Below are 19,076 nucleotides of genomic sequence, written 5' to 3'. Positions count from 1 at the left end.
GGGGTTTGGGGGGCTCCTAGATGTAATTGTGGTGGAGGGCCAGAGAATGAGTTTAATTGGGCTTGATTGGTTTGATGCACTGGGTATTCAAGTAACCGGGATCCACTGGACACAAGCAGAGAACTTGGCGTCAGTATGCGAGGAATTCACAGATGTTTTTGACACAAGCCTGGGGGAGTAAAAGGGCCCTCCGATAGCCTTTAAGCTTGATCCTGCCATAACGCCTATTAGGATCACGCCCCTTCGAGTGCCATTTGCACTAAAACACAAAATCGATGCAGAGCTGGACAAGCTAGTCAGTCAGGGGGTACTACAGCCTGTAGATGGGGGTGAATGGGAAACTCCCATTATCACACCACTTAAGGCCAATGGGGAAATCAGAATTTGCGCTGATTTCAAGTGCACCTTTAAATGGGCACTACAGCAGCACGTGTACCCGATGCCAGTCGTTAGCCACATTTTGGCATCGCTGCAAGGGGGTACCATGTTTGCTAAGTTAGATTTGGCACAGGCCTATTAGCAGTTACCTGTGGATGAGGCCAAGCGGCCGCACAAACAATTGTGACACATAGGGGGGCTTTTAGAGTCAAACGCCTCCAATTTGGTGTTAGCATAGCCCTAGGAATCTTCCATGGAGTATTTTGACGATGTGCTCATCACCGGTGAGTCCACTGAGGTTTTAGCAAGGAGGCTCAAAGCCGTCCTTCAACAGTTCCGCACAATGGGACTCAAGCTGAAGAGGGACAAGTGTAAAATGGGGGTCCCTTCCACTGAACTCTTGGGGTTCCATATTGATGCTGAAGGCATCCATCCTGTGGAGTCCAAGCTGAAGGCAATTCAGCTGGCACCAAACCCCAGATTCAAAGGAGAGCTCCAGGCATTCCTGGGCCTCCTGAATTTTTACTATGCATTCCTTCCTAACAAGGCCACAGTGACCGAGCCGTTACACTGGTTCTTAGATAAAAACACCCCGTGGAAGTGGACCAAGGTTCACGAAAATAGTTTTAAGGCAGTAAAGCCATTACTGTCTTCAAATCCAGTGCTTATGCACTTTAATGAAAACTTGCCTGTATGCACTATGTGTGATGCATCCCCTTATGGGGTAGGGGCTGTACTAAGCCATTTATCAAATGATGGGATGCAAGTCCCCATTGCCTATTATTCAAGGACATTGTCCTCAGCTGAGCACAATTATGCTCAGTTTGACAAAGAGGCTCTGGCTGTCGTGGCTGGGGTGAAGAAATTCCATGATTATTTGTATGGCAGGGAATTCACGGTCTTTACTGACCACAAGCCATTGTTGGGGTTATTTACTACAGACAGGCAGACACCTCAAATACTTTCCCCTAGAATGTTAAGGTGGTCCATTTCCATGTCAGCCTACAGCTACAGGCTGGTTCACAAACCTGGGAAAGACATGGGCCAAGCAGATGGTCTTAGCAGATTGTCATTGCCACATGTGGAGCCAGCTCCAGCTCCAGCAGTACGTATCTTGTCAATTCAAGATTTGCCTGAAGTTCCCCTCCATGCTGGGGATGTTGTTGCGGAAAGTGCCACAGGCAGAATTCTAAGCAGAAAATTGTCATGGGTTTACACCGGGTGGCTGAAAGATAGTCCAGGACCAGAGTTCCAGAGCTACTTCACACAGAGACATGAGCTTTCAGCTCATAAAGCCTGCATCTTATGGAGGAGTAGAGTTATTGTCCCCAGTTCATTAAGGCACCGTGTGCTTCAGTCTCTTCATGAAGGCCATCCGGGCATAGTCCGGATGAAGGCACTGGCACAGAGCTACCTTTGGTGGCCAGGGTTAGATAAGGCTATCAAGGCCCAAGTACACGGGTGTTACACATGTCAACAGTCCAGGCCAGAGATGCCGCAGGCCCCTGTCCACCTGAAGGGAGGAGACTTATACACCATGGTCAAGGATTCACATTGACTTCACTGGGCCCTTTCAGGGACAGTTGTTTTTGATAGTGGTCAACAGCCACTCTAAATGGTTGGAAGTAATTCCTATATCAACTATGACAACTGCTAGGACCATCCAGCTGCTTAGAAAGCTTTTTGCCACACACAGGCTGCCGGACGTCGTAGTCTTGGACAACGGGGCCCAGTTCACAGCAGCAGAATTTCAAGCCTTCTTGAGGGCTAACCTCATAAGGCATGCAACGTCGGCTCCCTTTCACCCCTCGACTAACGGGCAGGCCAAACGCATGGTGCATATGACAAAAGAGTCACTCAAGCCCATTGTTTCTGGGGATTGGCACCATAGGCTGGCTGACTTCTTGCTTTGCCAGCACACTATGCCTTGCACAGCAATGGGCAAGAGCCCAGCAGAGCTTCACTGGGGGAGAAGTTAATCACGAAAGTGGACAGGTTGCATCCTGACCAGGTTAGCAGCAGACACCACATGCCCAAAGGCACCAAGGGGGTTGCAAGTGGGTGATGGGGTGTGGGCCCGGAACTATGGGCATGGGAACTTGTGGGTGCCAGGTAAAATTGTCAAAATCCTGGGACCTCTTTCCTATGAGGTGGCTCTGGATGGGGGGGGAGTGAGTCATTCGCCGCCATATTGATCAGCTGCAGAAGTGTTTTGCTGAATGGCCACTAAGCAAGGACCTCATAGTGGGTCCGCAACTAGAGCTGGCAACCAGCAGCCTAACAGAGCAGTTCACATGCTCTGAGGACTCATTCAGTCAGTACAATGGGGAGGTGGTCCTCTTCTTCTTTGCCTCTTCAAGGAAACTTTAGGCCCATTTTAGGGCCCCCAGCAGGGCAAAATTGGGTGTGAAAGGCAGAGCCTGCCTTTCTGCGTCCCATCTCGCCATGATGCAAACCAGAAGTCTCAGGAGCACATTTTTTAAGGGTGAAGAGATTGGAATTGAAGTATGATTAGAGTTCCTGTCCACCCTCATGAAAAGTACAAAACTGCTGCACATGTATATGGTTAACAAACATATTTCTTCTATTTGTTCCTATGTTGTATCACTAAGCTGCATTTTCTCTAACATGGTCAAGGATTTTGTGGCAATATACATTTTATTACCCAGAACTGGTTATTATGATGTTGAATGGGCCCAATGGGAGTGATTGGCTCAAGGTGACCCAGTAGACTTCTTGGTTCAACTGGAATTTAATTAGGAGCCTGTGCAATTCTAGAATAATGTGTTAACCACCTGCTGTATCAATTCTTTTTGTTTACAATGCATTTTGAAAGTCAGCACAAGTAGAGAATACTCTAAATCAGGCATGTCAAACTGCCGGCCCACGGGCCGGATGCATCACAACAAAACCACACCCTCCCCATTGCCGGCAATGGGGAAAAAGTCACGATACATTATGCGACATCACGTGATGTCGTGAGTTTGACATGCCTGCTCTAAATGGTAAACCAGTTAAATGCCAAGTTGTGTCAAGATTCCTTTTCTTTTTTAAAAATAATATTGTTTCATGTTGAAAAGTATGTATGAGAATAAGGAAAATGCTAGATTATTAAGTATAGTTCAGATAGATTCTCTAAGTCAGGGGTGTCAAACTCACAACGTCACGTGACATGTCGTGACATATTGCAACTTTTTTTACATTGCCAGCAATGGGGTGGGCACGGTTTCGGCATGATGCATCTGGCCCACGGGGCCGGCAGTTTGACACCCCTGGTCTAAGTCATAACCTAAATAATAGAAACCATTATAAATACACAGAGAGAGAAAACATGCACATGGAGGGAAGAATAAATGGTAGTTATTTTCTGGATATGAAAGAGAATCTAAAGTAAAGTAAATTTAGGAAAATGATTGAAAATATTTCTCCCAAGGGGAAAATAGAGGTGTTTCAGAAAACCAAAACTGATGTGAAGACTAGTACATAAAATCCTATATAACTTAACTGACATTTTATTTGCACTAACATTTTGAATTATATTTGACAAATGTTTCTATGCTGTACCTTTGTTAACAGGACTAGCTTACTAAAATGTAACTCTTCATTAAGGCCAGTGTTTTTGTCCTGCAATAAATACGAATTCAAACTATAACACTGGGCTATTTTTTTAATGACAAACCTCACCCTTTGCACTTGATCTTGATAATAGTAAGCATCACACTGGAAAAATTGCCAACAGCTACACATAAAAGCCTCATTGCTTGTAACTGCTTGGTGACAGCTAATTTTAGTTAGGTTGATGCCTTTATTGTAAGCCTTTCCTGTATTAAAATTATTTAAAAATAGTACAAAAAGAATGTAAATGTGGTGAAAATGCAACAATTTTGGAATATGTGAAGAGTATTTCTAGTTTTCTACCGTATTTGTCAAATCTGGAACCTCCAGGCTTATTAATGATGGTCTTCCAGATGTAGTTTTGTGTATATAATGAATTGGTCCATTTCTCATCACTCTGCACTGAGAATAGAAGTTGCACTTAAACGTATTAAGACAATATCAATTTTGTCCACAAATCCCTTGTTAATAATTCCTTAGTACTGTCAAATCTGTAGGCATGTTTTATCAGATGGTTTTAATGGTTCTTTCACACATATACTTTACTAACAAATATCCATCTATAAAGATTTAATCTAATTCACCTTTCTGCTGTCCTCAGCCTTGCATAATTCCCAAGGCAATATGCTGGATAGTGATTGTGGGAGTTAACAATATATTTGCAAGATATTACAGTAAGGAAGTAGTTTAATCATTGCCACCTTCTGGGATGTTTACAGCTTCTCATGAAAGTGTACCACTGTGAGATTCCCTATGGGCTTCCATTCTAAATACTAACAAGATTTGAGTTTCTTAGCTTCCAAGCCCAAATAAGATCATCCAGGTTTGACTTCCGGTTCCTGTTTTCCAGTGAACAGTCTGAAGATTCGGAATGCCAAACTCTTCAGCTGAAATTTCTTTTTGTTGGGGACCCTAAGGGGCCAGAACCCACCCTGAAGGGGTGGAATGAAGGAAATCCCATGGACTTAGGAGAGACAGAGGTCTCCCTGAACGGTCCAGGAGAAGCCTCCCAGAAACCAACAGAAGAAAAGGCTGGCTAACTTCATGTTCAGCCATAGCTGGTGACAACGGAAGTCATAAGCTTTTAAACTAAGCAAATTTTAAACAGCATGCTTGAATCTGGGTAAGAATATTGATTTTCTCAATCCTACCTATTTTCCTGAAGAAGAAAGTCCCCAAAATAAGAGATCTCCGGGGGGAAAAAAGGAGGTGGATTTTACTCCCTCCTTTTGGTTACCGGAAGGGGCGAAACTTACCCTTTAGAGAGAGAAAAAAGACTAGAAGGACATGAAAAATGAGCAAACACTGACACCTACTGGTGGGTGAGGATTTTTTTTCTCTGACCCTCAAAGTTCTTAGAAAATGCAGCTGTGTAAACAAAGTGAGAGTAACAAATCTGAAGCAATGAATACTTTACAAAAGGAAACATATGATAAGCGGCAACAATTTCAAATGACAATGATTTAAACTACAAAGAAATACAATCAACTTTGAGAGTATGAATCAACTTATCTCCAACTTAATTTCACTCCAAGAAATTTCCCAGGAAAATACAGTAAATACATGGGACTTATCAGAGAGAATACTTTAAAAAAATTGTTTGAATATGGCTAAAAACAGAAAAACCCTTGAATATATTACTCTTAGAGAGATTAATTTCTTTTTGTTGTTGTTAACAAATACAATAAGAAACATTTGTTTGAATATGGCTAAAGAAATGGAAAAACTTTGAAATATATTACTCTTAGAGGGATGATTTTTTTAAATTAATGCAATATGTTTTTTTTCTTTTTCCTTTCTGTAAAAAAAAAAGTTGAAATGATTTAAACAAAGCAAACATTTTAGTTATTTAAATGTGACAATAAGAAAAACAAAAAAAATGTGTTTTGAATGAGAGTTAAAGGATTAGATGATTAGATCTACTGAATGGAATGCTTAAAGTTTAAATAGATTAAATACACTCTCAGCTATGGTCAAAAAGAATAAGAAATTGAAGGAATAAACATATATTAAATTAGGAGGGATACATATTTTAAGTTGTATGTTATTTTTTGTATCTTGGTGCTTTTTTCTTTTTTTTTCTTTTTTCTTTTTTTCTTTATTCTTTTTTTCCTCTTTTTTGTCTCTCTCCTCTTTTTTCTTCTCTTTCTACTTTTTTACCTATTAAGAAATATAAAAGTATGAGAGGGCTTATATGGAAAAATAGAATTAAATCGACCAATATAAATGTAGTTAATTGTTGAAAAATTGTCACTAGTAAGAATATTTAAAATTTGGGGGGAGAAATAAGCTGAAATAAGCACGGTAACAGGATTTACGATAAGGCAACTAAAATGACAAATAGGATTATTGGAAAAATTATATACTTAATTGTTATTAATCAAAATAATGAGAATTGTCTTAACCTAATGTTTTGCAAAGAAAAATACTTTGGGGAAAGGGGAAATCAAATGAAATTAACATATGGAATATAGATTTTAGAAATCAATTGTTAAAGATTGTTTTATAAATGTTACCCAGAAAACATACTGTTTACAAATTACTGAATGATTTATGTTATGTTAAAAAATATCAATAAAATATATACAAAAAAAGTTCATCTAGGTTTGTACTGGAGGAAAGCTATGTAACTCGAGTTTTCTGGCATATAGTTCAACTATTCAGAGAGCTGATATTATACGACAATAAAATTTGATGAATAATTTTGAAATGCCATGTATTTATATCAATCAATTATTATTATTTGTTTCAATTTTCAGGAAAGATTAGCAGAAGAGATAGACAAGCTGAGAGCTGAACTTGACCAGTTGAAAATACGAGCAGGTTCTTTAATTGAGCCCACATTGTCAAGGTAGCACAAGAAAATAATGACATTTCCTTTAATAACATTATTTTGAAATTCAGTCATCATATATTTAAAACATTCTTCATCATCCACAATCATGATTGCTGTTTACAGAATTGTGAAATTTGAAATAGAAATATCATGACTATTATTTAGTCAGTAGCAGATGTCTTAAATATCAGTAGCTCAAAAGCCACAATAGAACAGAGCTGTGGCTGTTTATATCCTTACAACATAGAAGTATTTATTCAATCAATCCAATTTATATGGCTGCCCTTATAACCATATAGTTAAATAGCTGTGGAAATAAAGAACTATAACTATCAATATAAAAATGAATCATGAGATCATAGAATCATAGGCTGGAAGGAAACTAAGATTATTATTTACCTTATTGTTTCTGGACTTATTTTTGGTGATTTTATTTTATTTGTCAGTTATTGGAACATTTTAATAGGAAATAAATTAATTAAATGAATTTCACTTATTAGTTACATGTGTATTCCTATTTTTTCTCATGGAATTCAAATGTTATAAATGTCACAGATCAGTAAATAGATCATTTCTATATTCATTTTCAGATGGGTCATTTTGTAAACTATATTCAATTTTATACTAATTTGTTACTTAACAATTTCATTAGGTACATTCTTTTGATGATATTTTGCCATTAAATATAAATTTCTAGAACTGATTTCTTTTTAAATGCATATTTCTGGACATATATTGTCCCAGAATAATTTTTTAATGGAGAGGTGCAGTACAAAATTCATTGGCATAGGGTTGCTTTTGGTCTTGTTGATTAATCTGTGTCATCTATTGGAGCTAAGTAAATGAGTCTTCTCTGTCACTGCACCCATCATTTGAAATCTGTATGGCTGCCACCTTGTTAGATTTGGGGTGCCTATATATTTGACAAAGAAACAAGTCTGCATGTTAATCTTAGAAGTAAGAAAGGAACATTTTTAGTTCATGTTGGTATGACCCATGAACCATATAATCCTCATGGCCTCCTTTTTAAGACTCTTCTCTCTCTCTCTCTCTCTCTCTCTCTCTCTCTCTCTCTCTCTCTCTCTCTCTCTCTCTCTCTGTGTGTGTGTGTGTGTGTGTGTGAGAGAGAGAGAGAGAGAGAGAGAGAGAGAGAGAGAGAGAGAGAGGACTCAAATTGCTAGTGAAATGAAGTTCGAGTTTTTTAGCCTTTGACTCTATAATTCCAGTCTGAATTTTCTGACAACAAACCATAGTCCTACATAAAAATATATTGATTCACCAAAAACATTTTTTAGCTTTTTTCATTAAAATTGAAACCTTATAAAGCAATTCTTTTTAGTATGCAAGGAAGCATACTCCATTTTTATTACTGTGTTGGTAGCAAACTGTAGGATGATATCCTCTGCGTATGGTAAAAATAAATATATTTTAAGTGATTTTTTGAGTCTTTTTTATCTAAATCCTATGCCACAATTGTTTTTCAGAACACATCTTGACTCATCAGCAGAACTGAGGTACTCCGTAGGCTCACTAGTTGATAGTCAACCAGATTATAGGTCTACTAAAGTGATAAGGAGACCTAGAAGAGGTCGAATGGGAATCCGAAGAGATGAACCAAAGGTTTATGTTTTAATCATTTTTTTTCCGTTAATAAGATTGCAATCATAGGTACAGCTGACTTAAGACATTTTTCTGACTAAAGCCAAGGCTGGATTTAAGTTTTCATATTCCTTGGATACTTCTATAGCTAATAACTTTAATTATATACTGTACATCATATAATTATAAATAGGATCATAGATTTTGTTTATTCATTCAATTGATAAGACCAAATTTCTCAAACATATGACTGTTTTGTTATTCATATATTTAAAATGTAGAAAAATTGTGATTCTATATGTGCATGCATCCCCATCCATTTGTCATTGTTCAGTCATCTATTTGGGCTTAAAACCTTTTGGGAAACCCCCAAAGCTTCATATACTTAAGCACTGTGTTGTGCACAGTGGACAATCTGGCCCTGTCTGAAGTTCTGATAACTCTCGCTGAGTAAAAGTACATATTATCTGAAGGCTATAAAACAGTTTTGATATTGGAGGGAGAGATAGGATTACACATTTTTGGCCTTAAAATTATATTAATAATACAATTCTGATATAATATCAAACATAAAACACAATTACAAATCAGATTATAATAAGAAGTAATGTGATAGAGCCATTTGCTATTTACTACACCTTCTGCTCTAGGCAATTTTCTCAGGCTTGAAACATTATTCCGTTGTTCTGTTTCTTTTACTGGATTGGAAGCCATAGACAGGACTTAATGGAGGTTCAGGTTTCTAGTATAGTTTCATTTTATTGATGCACTTTTTTCTAAAAAAATGAAAGTATAGTGTTTAGAAATGCTGCCTTTAATTTTAAATCATCCAGGGATATCCATTATATTGTAGTATGAATCTAAATTGACTTATGTGACCAATACAGAAAAGAACTTCCCACATCTTGCCTTAAACTATTTCAGGTCTCTTGTAAGATAAACCTTGGTATTTTTATAACAGACTGAAATTGAGATCCGTGTGATATCACAATGCAGCTGTTAGAAATTAACAAGAATGGTTTAAGTGCACAAATGGCTGAGAAAATTGAAAGGTGTTAATAACTGAAATGGTGTTTTAAAATATAAGCTCTATGTGAAAATTAACATTTGCCGTAAATCTGATCTATATGCATTCTACAATTTGTAATTAGGTAAAATCGCTTGGAGATCACGAGTGGAGTAGAAACCAGCCAGTTGGAGTTCTAAGCAGCCATCATTTTGAGAGTGACACTGAATTGTCTGATATAGATGATGATGATAGAGATACAATTTTCAGTTCAATGGATCTTTTGTCACCAAGTGGACATTCAGATGCTCAGACCCTTGCTATGATGCTTCAGGAACAACTAGATGCAATCAATAAAGAAATCAGGTATGCTTACTTCACACACACCCTTGAATAAAACCTTGGAACAATCCAATATTTTGTCCCCTGATAGGGTAAAACATGTTGATATGATTTCTGATTTTCTTTATTGACATCTGATTTTTCTTTGAAACAATATAAAAGTGGTTTGTCAAGTGGATTTTTCAAAAGAAATATTAATATGCAAACTCCCCAAATTAAAAGGCATTAGTTTCTGTAGACCAGATTATAATCAGTGTTTCTCAAAGCTAAATATCTGAGAGAGGCTGACATAAAAACAATGAGGATACGTAAACATTGTAAGCACACAGAATATGACCTCAGAAAACTTGCTGAATTTTTTGTTCAGTTTCTAAGTCTTTCTTAGTCTCTGGATGTTTTTAGAAAATTTTAGACAAGCAGAAATCAGGGATGCAAGTTAGAGCAGTGGCAATATTTTGTTTGCTCTGGATGGACATTATATTTAATAAATTGAAAAAGAGATTCCCATTGATAAAAGATAAATATGCCAAATTATTCTTTGCTACATAGTTACAAAACCCTAATAAAAATTAAACTATCATTCCAGCAGCTCAAACAACTCCCACTGTAATTTGTACTCATCATGGCTACTTTTTAAAAAAATGCTAAAACATGGGAAATTTAGTAGTTAATAGTGAATAGCGGTCAGGGAGAACAATCCCAACTCCTATTAACACTCATATTAAAGCAATATTCTCATGAAAATGACTTACCTTTGTCTTGGTTCACTATTACAGGTTAATCCAGGAAGAAAAAGAATCCACAGAACTGCGTGCTGAAGAAATAGAAAACAGAGTTGCTAGTGTGAGTCTAGAAGGCTTAAATCTGGCCAGGGTTCATCCTGGAACATCTATTACTGGCTCAATAACTGCATCTTCATTAGCAAGCTCCTCTCCTCCCAGTGGCCACTCAACTCCTAAACTCACTCCACGCAGCCCAGCTAGGGAGATGGATCGGATGGGGATCATGACACTGGTAAGAAGTATAACTTTCTCTTGATTACTACATTTACTTAATATCTAACCCTATCTACATAGGGTTATTTTTCATTTCTTGTTTATTTCCTTTTTTTACCATTCATCTTTTGGTGTGTGCATATGGGTGTGTGCATGTGCTTGCAAGCACATGTGATAATATCTTATTATCTGTTAATACAAATAATTATAAATCTTTGATTTGGAACAATTCCGATTGTTAATACAAGATAAAGTAAAATTCTAAAAACATAATGTTGACATAAAGACTCAAGCTATCATTTGTGTATTTCTAACACAATACCCGATTTTTATAATGTTAATGATATTTCTTAAAACCAAACATATAAGCAAACACTTAGTCCACTTGGGTTCCTTGGGTTCCAGCCATGTTTTGTTTTGGATTCAATGGCAGTTGGGCTGGTGGGAGGGAAGGAAATTTCATCATAAGGGCCAATAAGAAATTCAAAATGAATCTTAATGAAAAGAAACACAAGATTTATAAAAATCTATAATATGTCTGATAATACTCTGTTTTTCTTTTCTTCATTATCAACTCTAGCCAAGTGACCTCAGGAAACATCGAAGAAAGGTATATTTTTAAAAAATATGTTTCTGTTTTTTCTCTGCCAAGAGTTAATTATTTTTAGAACTTTCAAATCCAGACCTTTACAAATATTTCCCCAAGTTATAGTTTTCTGAGGATGTGGAAATCCCTTCAAATATCAACCTTTTATATCTTCATCCTAGTTGAAGGAGATAATCTGGATGATACAAGAAGAGATCATTATGGTGGGGCAGATAGCACCTTCTCAGGAAACCCACATTGGACTGAAGATTTATAACAAAATGGAGCCCTATCTGAGTGTTTAAGAGTCTTAGACTCTATGCCACGTCTATTAGGAATTAAATTATGTGACAGCGTAAAAAGAATATATTTTTGATATTGTTTGTATTTACACTATATATTGTTTATATTTATTACGTATCTCCCCTTTTCCTTGGAAGTGTCTTTTTCCAATTTATACTTTGTGAACTATGTTGCTTTAGGACATAGTAGTGATCAGATCAAGTCTCTTTGTGGCCTTCTTCAGCCTCTCTATGGTGATGGACTTTTGTACATGCTAATTAATGATTGAGAGCTTCCTTGCTTTAGCCTCCTCTGTTCTAGCAGTAAAATGGTTTAACATGCTGGAAACGTTTGTGATTTATTACTTTTATTATGCTCTAACTTTGCTCTGAAATTATTTTTAGTGATTAAAAGCACACAATAGATCCCTAAGACCGCCCCCACCCAACCAGACAGGCAAGACACCAGAATATAAACTGACAGCAAACAGCACTCCTTACTAGCACTGAAGATGTTACCTAGTTAGGGGTAATGAAACATGTGCAAGAAAACACGCAAGCTCAGCACCAAAGACCTCTCCTTTCAACCCTGAGCTACAAATATTCTCCTTTGTTGATTAAAAAACCCCCAATAGTAGCTAAAAGCTACCAAGTTCAAGAATTTCCATTCCCAAAATCCAACCAAAATAAATTAGATTTGTGCCATCACTGAGATGCATTATTTTATTATTATTATTATTATTATTATTATTATTATTATTATTATTATTATTAATTATTATTAATTTAATTTGTATACCGCCCTTCTCCCGAAGGACTCAGGGCGGTGAACAGGGCAATACATAATAAAAACAAGATACAAAAATTAAAAATTATTAAAAAGTAATTAAACAGCAATGCCCGTAATAAATTAGTACAGATTAAAAATTAAGACCAATTTATAAAACCCAACCCCATCCCATCAGGCCAGGCCAGCTTGTTCAAAAAGGTGGGTTTTAAGATCGCGCCGGAAGGAGCGGAGATCAGGCGCCATCCGGAGCTCGACCGGAAGATGGTTCCATAAATCCGGCGCGCCCACAGAGAACACCCTCCCCCTGGGGGCCACCAGTCGGCATTCTTTGACCGGTGGCACCCTGAGCAGGCCCTCTCTGTGGGAGCGTACTGGGCAGAGGGAAGTTGACGCCGGCCGCAGGTGCTCCCCAAGGTATTCCGGACCCATGCCATGTAGGGCTTTGTAGGTCATTACTAACACCTTGAACCTCACCCGGAAGACAACTGGAAGCCAATGCAGCTCGCGGAGCAAAGGTGTGACATGGGAGTGTCGGGAAACTCCCAACACAACTCTCGCAGCTGCATTCTGTACCAGTTGGAGCCTCCGAGTGGTCTTCAAGGGTAGCCCCATGTAGAGAGCATTGCAGTAGTCAAGACGAGAGATCACGAGCGCATGAGTGACCGTACGTAAGGCATCCCGGTCTAGATAGGGCTGCAACTGGCACACCAGGCGGACCTGGGCGAAGGCCCCCCTAGTCACAGCTACTATATGGTGTTCTAGGGAAAGCTGTGAATCTAGGACTCCCAAGTTGCGAGCCCTATCTACAGGAGGTAATAACTCACCCCCATAGAGAGGAGTGGGATATCCTGAATATCCCGAGATGCCGGTACGCACAGCCACTCAGTCTTGTCAGGGTTGAGTCGAAGCCTGTTCCTCCCCATCCAGACCCAGACCGCCTCCAGGCAACGGGACATCACGTTGAGGGCATCACTGGGGTGGTTTGGGGTCGAAATGAAAAGCTGGGTATCATCAGCATGCCGTCTCCGTGCTGTACCCATGCCTGAAGCCCGATTGGTACGGGTCTAGATAATCCGCTTCATCCAGGACCAGAGGGAGCTGATGCGCCACCACACTCTCAACAACCTTCGCAAGAAAGCGAAGGTTGGAGACCGGACGAAAGTTATTTAACACAGCCGGGTCCAAGGCAGGCTTCTTGAGGAGAGGTCTCACCACTGCCTCTTTCAAGGCAGCGGGGAAACTACCCTCACTCAAAGAGTCAGATATAACCGCCTGGAACCAGCCTCGTGTCCCCTCCCGGGCTGCATAAACCAGCCAGAAAGGGCACGGGTCCAATAAACATGTGGTAGAGCTCAGCCTCCCCATAATCCTGTCCACTTCCTCCGGAGTTACAGGATCGAACTCCTCCCAGGTAACATTGACAAGACCACCCATGTCCTGATCGTCCGACTCTGCCCAGTCGGAGTCCAGACCGGTCCGAATCCGAGCGATTTTGTCCGACAGATGTTGACTAAACTCCTTGGCATGCCCCTGCAAGGGTTCCTCACTCACCTCCTGATTAAGGAGGGAGCGGGTCACCCTAAACAGGGCGGCCGGGCGATTATCTGCGGACGCGATGAGGGCAGCGAAGTAGTTAGACCTTGCCACCCTCATTGCTGCGAGATAAGACCTAATATGGGTTCTTAGTCGCAATCGGTCGGATTCAGATCGGCTGGACCTCCAACCGCTCTCTAGGCCCCGTCTCCGACGCTTCATCTCCCGGAGCTCCGCGGAAAACCATGGAGCCCACTGGGATCTGCGCCGGGTCAGGGGCTGCAAGGGTACAACTCGGTCAAGTGCCTCCGTGGCTGTCCTTTCCCAGGCTTCCACTAAGGCATCTGCCGAGCTATGAGCAGAGGAGGCAGGTGGGGACCCCAGTGCTGCCTGGAACCTCTCAGGGTCCATTAAGTGTCTGGGGCAGAACCATCTAGTTGGCTCAGCACCCCCACGGTGGGGAGTGGCAAAGCGGAAGACCAGCCGCAGGAGATGATGATCGTTCCATGACAGGGGCATAACAATTGGAGAGCCCCCACCAAGATCATCTAACCACCGTCTAGATAGGAAAACCAAATCCAGGGTGTGACCTCCCACATGAGTCAGTCCATGAATTACTTGCGTCAGGTCCATGGCCGTCATGGAAGCCATGAACTCCCGAGCTAACTCAGATACTCCTCCCAGGGATGGTAGATTGAAGTCACCCAAAACCATAAGTTTGGGGAACTCAATCACCAGCCCCGAGAGGATATCGAGAAGCTCAGGCAGGGCGGCTGCTGTGCGACTAGGCGAAAGGTACACCAGCAGCAGACCCAACTGCGCCCTAGGACCACACCTCAGTAAGAGAGATTCACACCCGACTATCTGAAGAACGTTGGCCTCCTGCGGACATAAGGTCTCCCTCATAACCACAGCCACTCCCCCACCCCTACCCTGAGTCCGAGGCTGGTGTAGCACCCGGAAGCCTGGTGGGCAAAGATCAACCAGGGGGATACCACCCTCTGGGCCCAACCAGGTCTCCGTGATGCAGGCCAGGTCCGCATGCTCACTCTCGACCAGATCCCGGACAAGAGGAGCCTTATTAACGACGGACCTGGCGTTCAGGTACACTAGCCGGAGCTCAGGTGGCTGCACATCCTCGCTCCCGGAGCCTTGGGGTGAAGACAGAGGGTCGGAGCGCCTCACCGCTTGTAAATAGCGGGGATGCCCTCCTGGACATCGATACGGCCCTCTGTTTTCTAGTACTTTTATTTACAACAATTCTTTTTTAATATATATGCTGTACATACAAAACTACATTGATTCACTATGAACCATTTGTATAAAACAGCCTGCATTTTTAGTGTAGAATCTTATACTATTCTTATAGAAATAAATATGTATATCAAAGCTGAGGAGAAAGGGAAGTGGGCAGTCAGAACAGCCTTCAATCTGGTGTTATACTTGAACCATTCAAAAGTACAACAGACCCTCCCAAAAGCTACTTATGACCCAGTTGCAAAGAAACAGCCACTACAGCACTCCTGCAGTCATTCACCCTTACAACGAACTACAGGGATACAGCAGCACTCACCAACCCATTCATCCTGCCACACTAAGTCTTTGCAGCCACTCATCCACCCAAAGGAGATCAGGTCAGCTGTAGCCCATGCAAATCAGCTAGAACTTGCAATGCTCCAGCTTCCTTCTCATCCAGCGAGGAAGGGGAAATCATGCTGGCCAGAGTTTGCAATCCTTCAGTGAGCAAGGAAAGATCAGGTCGTCTGCAGCTTATTAGCCTCCCACTGCTTTCCCATCCAGGGAATTGGAGGACTCAACTGTTCCAGGCCCCAGAAACACTCAGTATTCTTATAAAGTCTCATGGAAAAGCAGGTGTTATTCTTGTGAACCTGTACCAAACAAATGGAGACTCCTTAGAAAATGGAGCTCTCTACAGTATTTGTTTTTTCTGATTAAAGTTTTTACAGTAGAATATGTTTCGGGTTTTCTTTCTTTTACCTGTTGTGCACTATGCATCAAATGAACCATGGTTCATTGACCTCTGATAAGGAGTTTTTTATTTACTCCTTTGACAGAATAGTACCTATTGCAGAATAGCATTGTGTTTTTTACACAGCAAAGAAAAGAAGTAACAAAGCTAATCTTCAATTAGGCTGGGTGCCTCTCAGAACCTGCAAAAAGTAAATCTGGGTGTTGCTGTGCCTCGGAGCAAGCTGAGATCTGCAAGTCCCTGTGTGGAAAGGCAGCTGAAGGCTTGCAATCTGCAGACAGCTTGTTCTCTCCTTGGCCTCCCCTAGGTCTCTGGGTGGCAAGGAAACTGATGGACTGCAGGGACCCTGGGGGTGAGAAGTAGAGTATAGGGCTGTGGTGGCAAACCTGTGGCACTTAATGGCCATCACTATTTGCAATCATAATAGGCAGGGTCCATTACAGTTGTAACTCAAGGATAACCTATATTGGATTCACAGAAAATAGAAAAGGAGCCAAATTTATCTACCAACATGTCCATTGTATTTCAAATATTATTTATCTGAATGGCAAAGGGCAATAAAAATACATCAGTAACTCTTTTGAATCTTGTTATGTGGTCCTTTATTAGGATTTAAAGATGAGGAAAAGTTAAATAAACTTTATTTCCACTCATATCCTACTTGGCATATCCTCCCCAGCTCAGGAAACCTGTCTATAATTTTCTGGAAATAATAATAATAATACCCCCCAAAATTTGCAAAATACATCAAGAAATTGCAGCTTCCTGCAATAACTCCAGCAAAGCTACAAAAAACTGTGCTACTCGGAACATCTTACATTTTAAGGAGATACCTAGTTGACACCAACCATTAGTGCCGGTCAATTTTAGTGTTCAGTTGACTGACTTTCATGTTTTATGAATAAAAGTTTTATATAATAATAATAATAATAATAGCAGCAGCAATAATAGCAAGAGCTAAATGTATACCTAATGCCATATTCAGTCCTGGAAATTGGAACTATATTGCTATCGTTGTATAATTTGTGCTTAGCATTTTTATTCTATATCTTGTTGTAGGAATGAAATCCTATTTGTGTATTTGGTTGATTGATTTCCTTACTTGGAAAGGAGTTGGCTTCCCAGTAGTTTTTTGGTGTTTTTTTTTACTCCCAACACCTTAAAAGAGTTTTCACCTGTATTTTATAAAACTGTTTACTTGTAGATTGCAGTAGTTGAAGAAGATGGACATGAAGACAAGGCCACAATAAAATGTGAAACTTCTCCTCCACTGACCCCTAGAGCCATTAGAATGACTCACACTCTACCTTCTTCATACCACAATGATGCCAGAAGGTAGGAATTGGTTTGTTTGGCATAGCCATGTGTTGTGTATCTTTTAAGAGGATTCATCCACTTGAGTTTCAAGTTGAGTTTCACATGACTTTTGCTACATGCTAGTTAAACTCAGTTGTCCTGAAATTTATTTAGATCAGGTTTTCAGATATGTTTTACATTCCCATCTGAATAATTGGTCTTTAATTTCACGCTCTTTTTGGATAATGATCATTTTCTGATATTTTCTTTTTATGGATTATAAGTAAACAAATCAGAGTGTAATTAAAATACATTGTGCTAGCTTGCCATGTCACTTATTATGAAGAGAGTTAAATGAGTTTTAGCATTTGGATACTGTAATATTGCTAGTGCAGCCAGTATTTTACACATGGATGTTTGGTGGTGGGACATTAGCAGTGGAAGGAAAATATTTCTGAAGTAGTCAGAGAAAGAAGTTTCATACCTCAAGGGAAAAACAGTAATTCAGCCCTAGTGGGGGGTGGGAGAGGCCTGGAGGAAGTGGATAGATGCCTAATGAATACAGAAAGTAGAAGGAATTTCTAAAAAAAAATAGCACTTGGAAAAAATAATAAAAATGATTTAAACTTTTTTGCTTTTTTATAACTTATAACAAAAATCCATGATAGGGTTTGTTTGTACAAGAACTTATGTTTGACTGTAATTATAATTATTTTCACTTTCACCCTAATTGAAGAATTAAATATTGCATGTATATTTATATTACTCCCAAAAGCTTCAGTAAAAAGACCCTGATTTAAAGGATTCACGAATGGAAAGAGCATCTCTTTCAAATTCTCCTCAAAGTCAAAGAGGGTTTAGTGTTATTTGCTCCCTCCTCCCTCCTCCTCAAGGCTAGGTTTGGAGATTTTGCTATCTAGTGCTCATTTATCTGTATCTCCTTGCCACTAAGAAAGATAAATTAAAGAAGAAGGGTTTTATAAGCAGTAACAGGAAGAGGGGAAGTTGAGCATCTGAGAATTGACACCTTTAAGGATGCATTACAAACAGTTACACTTATCTGTTTCGATAAATAAAACAAAAACCCAAAATTTTAGTTGATCTTAGTAGATAGCAATACCACATAGACTTATATTCCACTCCATGGTGCTTTACAGCACTCTCTGAGCAGTTTACAAATGTCAACATATTGCTCCGAACAATCTGGGTTCTCTTTTTATCAACCTTGAAAGGATGGAAGGCTGAGTCAATCTTGAGCTGGTTGGGATTGAATTCCTGACAGTGGGCAAAGTTAGCCTGCTAACCACTGCACCACCAGTCCCAATTTATATGGAGGACAACAGGAAGAGAAAACCTATCCTAGTATATATTTATTAGAGATTCATAATTCTTCATATTTAATAAGAGTAATTTGTGAGCCAATCATGTATACTATAATTGTCATATCTCTGAACTTATCATAAATGGGAAATAGTATACATATGATTTGTGTTTTGAGTTAAGAATCTGATATCATACCTATACAAAGAAATACTTTCCATATGGATGGATGGATGGATGGATGGATAGATAGATGAGAGAGAGAGAGAGAGAGATAAGACAGACAGACAGACAGACAGACAGACAGACAGATAAATATTTTTATTTCCATACTTTATTGAAAGAAAAAAATGCTCTGGTAAGAATCATAGTATTGCTCCCTAGTAAAAAATGAATAGATGATGATAATCAGGATGAGTAAATAAACAAAATAATACTGCTGAATATTCTACTGACATTTCTGTCTAATTAATAAAGAATTAAAGCAGAAGTCAAGCTTTGGCTTACAA

General features: G+C 39.6%; 1 protein-coding gene across 1 annotated transcript in view; it reads left to right on the top strand.

Annotated features, from left to right (window-relative positions):
- Positions 1-19,076, top strand: part of PPFIA2 (PTPRF interacting protein alpha 2) — a gene marked incomplete at its 5' end in the record, with an annotated part of 237,474 nt that overhangs the window by 180,073 nt on the left and 38,325 nt on the right. The window contains 6 exons of the mRNA XM_083365122.1: positions 6,753-6,844; positions 8,314-8,449; positions 9,580-9,800; positions 10,553-10,790; positions 11,352-11,381; positions 17,156-17,286. Of these exons, the coding sequence (XP_083221248.1) occupies positions 6,753-6,844; positions 8,314-8,449; positions 9,580-9,800; positions 10,553-10,790; positions 11,352-11,381; positions 17,156-17,286 (848 nt within the window). The remainder of the gene's footprint in view (positions 1-6,752; positions 6,845-8,313; positions 8,450-9,579; positions 9,801-10,552; positions 10,791-11,351; positions 11,382-17,155; positions 17,287-19,076) is intronic.

Source organism: Vipera ursinii (genome assembly GCF_947247035.1).
Source record: "Vipera ursinii genome assembly, chromosome: 6".
Taxonomy (NCBI): domain Eukaryota; kingdom Metazoa; phylum Chordata; class Lepidosauria; order Squamata; family Viperidae; genus Vipera; species Vipera ursinii.
Note: the sequence above shows the minus strand (reverse complement) of the source record. Positions and strands in the feature narration are given on the sequence as shown.